The 10,275-nt window shown below is 34.1% G+C and overlaps 1 protein-coding gene across 3 annotated transcripts; it reads right to left on the bottom strand.

The window, feature by feature from the left end:
• Window positions 1–214: 214 nt before the first annotated feature.
• LOC122056174 (putative disease resistance RPP13-like protein 1) lies at window positions 215–8,905 on the bottom strand. Of its 3 annotated transcripts, XR_006133053.1 has the most exons (4): window positions 8,762–8,905; window positions 4,253–7,400; window positions 3,910–4,147; window positions 215–372 (listed from the first exon to the last, which is right to left on the bottom strand). XR_006133053.1 is itself a non-coding variant. In XM_042618000.1 (3 exons), the coding sequence occupies exons 2-3, from the start codon at window positions 7,301–7,303 to the stop codon at window positions 4,142–4,144; spliced, it is 3,057 nt and encodes a 1,018-aa protein (XP_042473934.1). In that variant the 5' UTR covers window positions 7,304–7,400; window positions 8,762–8,905; the 3' UTR covers window positions 3,439–4,141. The 3 variants fall into 3 exon arrangements, 2 of the variants coding, with proteins under 2 accessions (XP_042473934.1, XP_042473935.1); XM_042618000.1 differs by lacking the exon at window positions 215–372 and having other exon boundaries at window positions 3,439–4,147; XM_042618001.1 differs by lacking the exon at window positions 215–372 and having other exon boundaries at window positions 3,439–4,147; window positions 4,253–7,391; window positions 8,762–8,901.
• Window positions 8,906–10,275: the final 1,370 nt, after the last annotated feature.

The raw sequence follows: 10,275 nt of genomic DNA on the forward strand, positions 1-10,275 counted from the left end.
CTCCCAGAGCTCCTTGGTTAACTCGTAGGCTCCGATCCGGTTAACTTCTTGAGGTGATAAAATGCTAAGCAGATGAAACTCTGCTTTACCGTTTGCCACGAAGTCAGCTTGCTCCTTCTTCATCTATTGGTATTCTTCTTTGCATTCAGGTGCTACAAAATCAAATTTCATTATTAAAAGTAAATTGAAATTTATCTTGAAGAATACCTCCATCTTTTTCTTCCATCTCATGAATTCCCCCTCGAATTTTGGTGGATAGATGCTCTGTTCGGACATCTCGTGTGCTTTGTTCGACAGTTAGTCCTCCTAAAGCTATTGGGCTCTGATACCATTTGTTGATCCCTTGGCGGTCGGCTAGAGGAGGTGAATAACCTGCACAATAAAAACAAACAAGATCTCTTCTCGAACTTTATAGCTTTATTAAATCATACATTTGCATAAAAGAAACTGATTAATTAAAGAAATAAAATAGGCACAAAAGAAGTTACTTGGTTTGCAATCATGGGATTGTTAATCCAAAGAAGTTGAAAGCTCACTAATATCTCCTTCATGCAGAGAAACCTCTTACAGCAGTCAATGCACTCAAACAGTAGCAGAACAATTAAAGAAAGTGATTACAAGTGTTGATTATAAGCTACTAGGACCAGGACTGTATTTATAGCCCTGGTCGGGGCGCCTGGAAGGGTGCCAGGGGCCTGGGGGGATAAATTTTTATCCTCGTCACAACAAAACATGCCACATTGCGTTTGGATGAAAATCCTGGTCTGGGCGCCGGAAGGGTTCCGGGCGCCTGGAGTCCGGGCACCCAGACCAAGTCTAAGCTCCTAGACCAGGTCTAGGTGCCCCGAACTAGGTTCCGGTGCCCGGACCAAGAAAGTCAACATTTTGTTGACTTTTGATCTCAGTCTTCTACTCCGGTTCCGTCCGTATTGGTCTGGATCTTCCGCTTTGCCTTCGCTCGCTTGAGTGATTTCGGCCATCCAGAATATGGCTCACCTGAACCCTTTTTCCAACATTCTCGAGCAATCTTCCGCTCTGACTTCTCGTCCCTTAGAAATGATGCACGTCTCTTTCTCATCCGCCAGTGTACTTTTCTGCAGCACCTGATCCCTCGGACGCACCGAACCCGTCATAGCTGCGTCTTTCATTTGACTTCCTGTGCTCCTAAGTTCCTGCACACTTAGACACAGGGGTTAAATACCAATAGGACCTAACTTGACTTGGTTGATTATATCAAAACTATTACGGGATAATTACATCATTAATCCATTAATGATAATGGATAGTGGATTTAAGATAAATGGGTCTACACATATAATATTCACATCCTAAAGAAAAAAAAATCCATAACACATCAATTAAATCATATTAATGGATTTGGAGTTAAGTGGCAAGATAGTGAGTTATGAATTTACGGTAAGCCTACTAACGAGTTATTATATATAAAATAATATCTAACAATGTTATCACAATTGCTATGATATGATGGATAATATGCCAAGTATTGCTATTTCATCTTTCTTTGTCAATTTCTTTTACCTGGCTTATTTCCTTGCAATGTTTATTATCGTATATTTTTCCTTTTTCTCATTTTACTAAGATAACCATCCATTGACAATTTTCAATCAGACCAAAACCACCATTCTTATGCTAAAAAGAATGATGTATTATGCCTCCGGTGTAATGGTACGATGGTAAATAGTGGGAAGGAATCTTTAGACACTGAGAATTTAAAATTCACTCAGAGCACATTACACATAGGATGTGTTTCATTCAAGGTTATTATTGATAATCTTGATTATCTATCTAAGGTTATTAACAAAAATCTTATTTAATTTAGGTAATGAGTAATTTTTATAATGATGTATACCTGACAAGTTAGCAAACAGGGCAAACAACCTGGAATATGATTCCCTAAAAAAATGAGATTTTCCTTGATTCAGTATTAAAGGGAATCCAACCACGTTCGGTCGTCAAGCACAAGCAGTGGCTGGTCGTTGAGCGCGAGCATTGGTCGATGGTCAAGCATGAGTAATTGTCGATCGTTGAACGTGAACAACAACGTGACTAGTTGTTGATCATGAGCAACGAAGGCAATGTCAGCTTGACGTCATTGTCGTTCCTTTGTGCGGAAGGCTCGTCGGGGCCGGAGGTCGAATGTGGCTCACAGATCGTCGAGCATGAGCAAGGGCAATGCTGGCTAAGGTGATAGATACGACGGCGGGCGCACGTTCGTGTGCATGAGGGACAGGACGATGGTTGTTTTTTTTTTAACTTAGGTTTTTTGATTAAAATTTTGGTCAATTGAATCAATCACCTTCTAACTATAATTGAGATAAACTAAATAGATATAGTTTAAAGCCTATTAAAATTATCCCAAAAAAATTCTAAAATAATAAAAAAATTCTAATTTATTATTTGAATTTATTTATTTATATCACCATTATTATTAATAATATTATTATTATTATATATATTTTATTTTATTTTATTTTATTTTGTTAAACTAAGCTATGTAGTAAAACTTTCAAATAAATAAGTTTTATTGTATTTCCTAAAATTGAACAAAAAATATTAGGTTATATTTTATCCCTCATAACCTTTTCATTATAAAAAATTTTAGGGGTATTTTTGTCCCAAAATATAAATATTGGAGAATATTTTTAGCCAAAAAAATGTTTGTTAAATCCGGAATCAAGAAAAACTCCACTTTCGAGATTTTTCCTATTCCGGGTTGCATGTCTCTTTTGTTGACTTGTTGGGCATGAATTATTACTCGGGGAATCACCAATTACCTAAATCAAACAGGATTTTCATTGATAACTTTGGATGAATAACTAAGGTTATTAAAGATAACCCCTCAACCAAATGTATCCTTAGGATGTTTGAACTATCTATGATGTTGGATTGTCCGATATAATCTATCTATATTTTTTAATTTATCCTTATGATTAATAAAAAAAAAACTTCTATAATACTAATACTAAGCCAGTCACTTTTAGAAATTCAACGAGTTGGGTACCTAATAGCCTCCACTGAAGTGATGTTGGGGTAATGCATTCAAATGAATAACTAAGAGGATCATGTTCGAATGTCTATTTTGAATGTAAGAGAGAAACGGTGAAGAATGCACTGTTAGATAATTTTTTTTTCTCAATAAATTTACCTCAAAATGTCTCCATCAAAATCCTCATAAATTGTGAAAATTTATTTTTTTGATTATTTTTATTTTTTGTGAATAAACAAGGGAAGGGAAGGGAATACATTCTCTCTTCCTTTGTGCCAATGAATTCATACAAATTTTCTGATTGTCAAATTTAGTAAAGGCTTAACTAAATGCAAGATTTAAAGCAACTATAATGACTCATCATGAATCCAAAATCAATAAGATTCAAACTTCCATGTTATAAATTATATGGAAAAAGAAGTTCTGTATCATTTTAAAGAAATGAAATGGTAATATTTCAATATAGGTAGAGCTACAACAAATAGTAATTTACAATATGCAATATCATTCCAACAATATACAATGGAGGAAACAAATAATTAATAGCTTACGACTTACAATGTACCATTCAAAGCATTTCTAAGGAAGAAGACACAAATAAATAGCTTACAAGTTACAATTCACAATCCAAAATATTTTTTCAAAATATAGAGACAAATAATCTTTTTCGACAAAAGAATAAAAGCAAAAGAGATGCAAGCCTCTACAAACACTAGAATTCAAGGATAAATTATATATAGATAGAAGAAGTGTGTCACCAAACACCAATACGATCTAGTGGAAATATGTGCCTTAAGTCAAATTATACCAATTCCAACAAGCGATCTTCAAGTAGCAATAAAGAAACAAATACATTTTATTTGTGATGATATTATAAAATCCAGCATTAATTCTTTACTAACCTTGAACATAATAGAGGAAACCATTCCCATGGAAGCTTGGTTGATCCTTTCTATGCCCCCATAGGTGAGATGGTAAATGGATGGTTGTTTATCACATGAGGTCTTGGATCCTGTGTAACTCACCATCCAATCAATTTGCCTCCTCAGTTATCATGATTTACCTCCTCTGTATTGATCTTCGGGTAGGCTGGCAGAGATGTTGGAGGCAAGCACTTCGCCTTTTGTCACTTGGTTAATCCTGTCCATAGAATACAATAGTTGTACAAGTTTTTTATTTTTGACAATATTAAAAGATATGGAATAAGTTATGGTTGGTAAGAAAATAGATTATCAAAGGACTTACAAGGGTGATGAAACTTCCAAACTCATTCTTTTTTTCGTATTTGTATGAGCCCTTATGGAACAATAAGCGTGCTTCACGATCAATGCTATTAATAGTAACTTTTGGAATTTTTTGAATGATGTGCCAATTTTGCTTCCCCTTACTACAACTATCTAGTAGAAGTGAATTGCATTCCATGTCAAATGTCTGCAAACTATGCAAAGTGGCATTAATTAGGTTTGACACCCACTGTGGAAGTTGTTGTAATTCTGGGGGGAAAATAACAAACAATTGCTGCAACATGCCCAGATTCTCCACATATTCCAAATTTGGGCAGAGTTTAATTTGCAAATGCCTCGTTAAGGGAAGGATGCTATTTTTCAGCTTTGGGCAGTGGATGATGTTACATTCTTTCAGATTAGGAAACGAATTGACGTTTCTTGCATGAACATCCTCGATAGGATCCACAACATCTTGTGCCACACGTAATACCCATTCTTCCCAATTAGGCATGCTATCGAATGCAAGATACTCGAGTTTTGGGAATGCAGGCGTTCTGCAGCCGAGGAATTCAGGCCCAATACTCTTGATTGCTTCTCCTACTTCAATGTTTAGGATTTTAAGATTGGGTAGTTGGCCCAATGGAGGCAGCGCCGTACATGATGGAAAAATGATAAGAGTCAAAAATGTTAGGTCAACCAAAGAATCAAGTATAGAAGTTGACACCATCCACTCTGGAAACTGTCGGCCTACGAAATTGCCGATGCGAAGAACTTCTAGAGTCGGTGGAGGACTGAGTTGGTTGCATATCCTCTCTGCCTCAGTGATTTGCTCCTCATTTTTTTCATTATTCACTCTCCATACAAGAGTCAATATCCTAAGAAATAGTTTGTTCGCAAGCACAAAGTTTCTGTTTCCTCTCGTTGTTGCCCTTTCTAATTTATCAATAAACAGATCCATTAGGTTGCACAAGTCTTGCAACTCGTCCAAGTCACAACCTCCATCCATCCTGATCATGGAGTCACAATGGCCAACCAAAAATCCATCAAGATGGTTGAGATTTTTCAACTTCCCAACTCCCTTTGGAACATGGGTGAGAGGAGTATTCTCAATTCGAAGGCACCTCAAATTGCTCAACCTTGTGATGCCCTTTGGAAGTTCATGCAGTGATTCACACCCCGACAGACTCAAAGTTTGCAGGTTTGCAAGACACTCAATGGATTCAGGAAGCTTTGTAATCTTTGTTCGATCAAGATCCAAGTATTTTAGATGAAACAATTTCATAAGAGAATCTGGGAAGCTGCCTATGGATGTATCATTCAAATGAAAGACTCTGAGATACTTTAAGCTTTCAAATGCATGATTCTGATCTATACGCTCGATTTGAGGGCAATTAGTGAAGTGTAGAGCTCTTAAACACTTCTGCTCTATAATCGCGTCGGGAAGCAATAACACATCAGCCTGGTTTGAGATGGACAAACAACGAACCTTTGTCAAAGAATTTGTACTTCTGCATTGAGCATCATTAATGAAAATCGCTTCGTCTTCCATCAGTTTTTCCCCAAGAGATCGTAAAACATCATGCATAACAAATCGTACACCAAATAAGAATCTAAAATCAATTTGCAAAAGGTTTCTTGCAATAAGTTCTTTGTAGTAATCTTCTGCAATATTTTCCATCAAATTATCTGATTGTTCAATCACAAACCCTTCGTCCACCCACAGTCGGATTATGTCCGATCGCAATGATACACCACGGTAGAAAGCACAACTAAGAAAACATTGTTTGAGGTGACTGGGTAAATCCTCATAGCTCAAGTATAAAGCATTGGATAGTTCATCATCGATCTCTTTCATAAACCATAAATCACTTTCAACAACTTTTTTCCACTCCCTCTTAGTCCTTTTCTTGTGAAATAAAACACCAGCAATCACTTTAATTGCCAAAGGAAGACCGTAACATTTTCTGACAATTTCCATACCAACTTCTTCTAATTCAGAAATTATTATATCCTCCTCATCTCCAAAAATAATCTTTCTAATTAATTCCCAACCACTGTCATCTTTCATTTTCTTAACATGGTGGACAAAATCAGGTCTCATTTCTTTTACCACATTTTCATTCCTAGTGGTAAATAAGATAGCAGTCCTACACGAACTGTTCAAAATGAGATTTCTAAGCCAATCCATCCATACAGTTGCTGTCCATATATCATCCAGCACAAGAAGCAAACTTTCTGAAAGAAGAGGAACAATTCTTCTTTCAATTTCTGCTCTACTTTGAAGACCATTATCATTTCCTCCTACTTCTCTCAGTAACTCTTTGAGTATATTAATATGAGAGCAATCCTTGGATACATGTAACCACACTCTTTTTGGAAATTGTTTTTTCACCATTTCATCATTGAATATTTTTTGTGTTAAAGTGGTCTTGCCTATTCCACCCATACCAGAAATTCCCAACACACTACACATTTTTTTGCTTTGCTCTATCTTCGAAATTAAGTTTTGGGCAGCATCAACAATTTGTGTCCCTACAACATCTGTCGCCACATGTGTGGGAGAGGTAGGAGATGACTTTTTTCCTGGGTTGTCTTGAAGGTCTTCAGTTATGTGCTCGAGTAATCTGGGCACAACGCTACTGTCCTCTTTTATTTCATCAAGTCTGTCATTAACTCTTTTTATTTGATTCCAAATATTTCTACTGAACTTAGAAGCATTTTCATTAGGAGATGACATCAGGTAAGATGAAAGCTTACTTAACCGAGAGCGTACCCATGAAGAAGCAGATGGTTGAGCTTCCAAAAATCTTCCACCTTCGACCATGCAAAGATCAAGTATGTCTTCTGCATCATACATGATGTCTTTTAATTCCTTCACCCAATTGTTGATCGCAGAATCTCTATGTCTTCTTTTTTCTGCATCTTGAATATAGATTTTGATTCTTGATAATTTTCTATGAAGTCTCTCAATTTCTTCTCTAACCCCTAGCACTTTACATATCTCTCCCTCGATAAAATCGGATAATTTGCCAAGGTATCTTGAAACAAAATAATCTAGGACCACGGCCATTTTTGGAGAAGGATGAATCACGTGCTCAATGCTAGATCAAAATTTGTAATGGAATTGATACTACCTATGCTTGCATTCACATCACCTTCTGTTTACCCTTGTGAGAAAAAAGAGAGTCGTTATATAAGAAACTAATTGTGATGAAGTAACAAGAATACTTGTTAAGATACATTAAACATCTAAAATGACTTTTATGCGAAAGAAATAGCACAAGAAGAATTTATGGGGAAAAAAATTCATGTTTGATATATCTTTCTCATAAGAAAAATTTATACGATTATACCAAGGATGTAAAGGAAAAAATCTCAAATATTAAAAAAAATTTTGGCATTCAATAAGGATTGGGATAGTGACTATCCAAACTTATACATCAATAACTAATTAACCAATATTATTGATCGAATAAATGATCACTAATTGACAATGCAATTAGTATACCTATTATTTTCAATTTACAATTTCTCTAATGAATATGAATGAGCAAAAATCAACTTTCAAAGATCTGTCTTTTTTAAAAAAAAAAAAAACTCAAAAGGGCATTAAAAATGTAAGTTTTTTTTCAACTTACATTTGTTTGATGGATGCAAAGGACAATTTTTTTAATTAAATTAAATTTTAAATTATTTTATGAAATTTAAATTTATTAAAGGATATGATTAATTTTATTTTATAGATTCAAATTTTATGAATTAATGTAGATTTTTCAAATTATTTTACTTTTATTGGTTGTAATTATTTATTTATTGTGTTAAATATTTTTAAAAAATTATAAATAATTTTTTTATGAATTAATGGATGTGATATTTTTTATATTATTAAATATTTTTTTAAAAAATTATTCTTTTATAAATTTAAATAAAATTTATGCTTTTATGAATATGATTTAGAAATTTTAAATACTTTTAAATATTTTTTCTTTACTTGGTGAGATTCCCTAGTTGGATTATTCTATTTTATAAATTATCTTTTTTATAACTTTAAATAAAAATTATAGATGTATGAACATGAGCATATATTAATTTATAAAATTAAAATTTGTCTACATGATCTTGGAAAATAAAGGATCTCTTAATTTTTATCCAAACTGAATTGATAGATCAAAATTTTCTGTTTTATGTGTTCCTATCCAATAACTGTGATTTTCTTTCCCAAAGGTTCACCCCTCCTATTCTCCTCGTTTCACTTTGATCTATAAGCTCAGTAGGCAAATGTGTTGAGCTACCAAGCCGTGAAGAAGGGGGTCGATAGAATAGCTAAATGGTATTTGAGTCTGCTCTGATATTCTTTCAGAATTAAAAGAAATAGGAGTTTGCATATCATCTCTACTTTTCTTAATTATCAGTCCATGCTCAAGTTTATGCATATATACCAGATTTTACTGAGCATATCAACGAGAAGTAAACAATCATCTAGTAAATGGAAGAGGGCTGAGAGGAAGAGAAAGCAGAAGTAACATACCTCACTGATTGAAGATTGCATATGTAGCATAAGTTACGGATAGAGCTGCATGCTGCATCATCTCCTATAATTGACGGACAAATGAAATGCATAATATGAGAGGTGTCGTTAGGTAGGTTTTGCTTTAACATCATTTTAAACTTTCTTTGCTTGGAGGCTGCTGTATTAGACGTCAGTCCGCCCATTGTCTACATGTTAATTCTTATCCACAGATTTATCATCTAAATCAATGTCAACTCCCTCTCGTTGAGGGGAACCTTTCAGCTTTGGGCAGTGATGGAGGAGAGGCAATGAGGAAAATTCAAAAGCTGCAGAAAAGGTTTGGTCAGATCAGCAAAAAGAATCAAGCACACAAGTTCCACAGTCTACGTATTCATTCTTATCCACAATTTCATCATCTTAATCAAGTCCATATGCGCTGGTCATTAGTCGTCAGTATAATGCGAAGCAGCCATGGGATTAATTAAGTTTTACCTTATAAAAATTAATTATTAACATTTTAAAGTAAATTCTTATAAGCATGCCAATTTATTTGTATATACTAATTTATCATTTTCTAAAATTTATTTTTATTAATTTTACTATTTTATCAAGAATATAAACCCTTTACTAACTAACACTCAATTAATTTGATAAAGTTTAAAATTAAACTATGTTAATATTTTTTTTATCGGAAATAATTTTAAGTTTTATTAGTAATTTTAACTTTTTTATTTTTATCAAAATTTTTATAAAATAAATAGACGTAAAGCATCGCTAGTCATGTTTTAAGTAGGAGATCCAATAACATGATGAAATGCTTTTATCCTCGTGTCTATCATTAAAACGTTTTTATTTGATTCCAAATGTTTTTGAGAAACTTAGAGATTACCACTGAAGTCAAATGACTCGATAGCATGCCCATAACAAAACAAGCAGATGGATGGCCTTTCAATAATCGTCCACCTCCTATCAATATAGCAAAAGATTATTCCTTCATTCCGGCATTTTGGCAAATTCATCCCTAAACCAAGAGACCAAAACATAGGATAAATCAGCGATGGCTCCCACCTCCTATCAAGGTGGCAAAAAAATGAATACGTTCGTCTCTAGTATCTCCGTCAATTCGTCTCAGGGTCAACACGGAGGAGATAAATCACGGACGACTATTAGTCGGGTTACTAACCTTTGGAATAATGACTAATACATAAAAGAGACATTTTATCTCGACTTTACCCCTCTTCTAAAGAAAAAAAGGATCACATAAATCATATTTTTTATGCATCTGTTATAGAATCTATCAAGCAAATTGACTTGGTGTTGCTTGTGTCCTTTTATTTCGATGCATTTAACAGCGCCCTTGTTTATAAAACAAGATTTTACCAAAATCGGCTTTTAAAAAAGTCTTAATTCTTTTTTAAAAAATAATTTTTCTTATTTGTATTATTTTCTTCCAATAGATGAAGGTAGACAGATGTGAACAATTTGGTTGAATCCACCAACTTGCACGATTTAGATGGTTTGATCAAGACAGA

Source organism: Zingiber officinale, chromosome 3B, assembly GCF_018446385.1.
Source record: "Zingiber officinale cultivar Zhangliang chromosome 3B, Zo_v1.1, whole genome shotgun sequence".
Classification (NCBI taxonomy): Eukaryota; Viridiplantae; Streptophyta; class Magnoliopsida; order Zingiberales; family Zingiberaceae; genus Zingiber; species Zingiber officinale.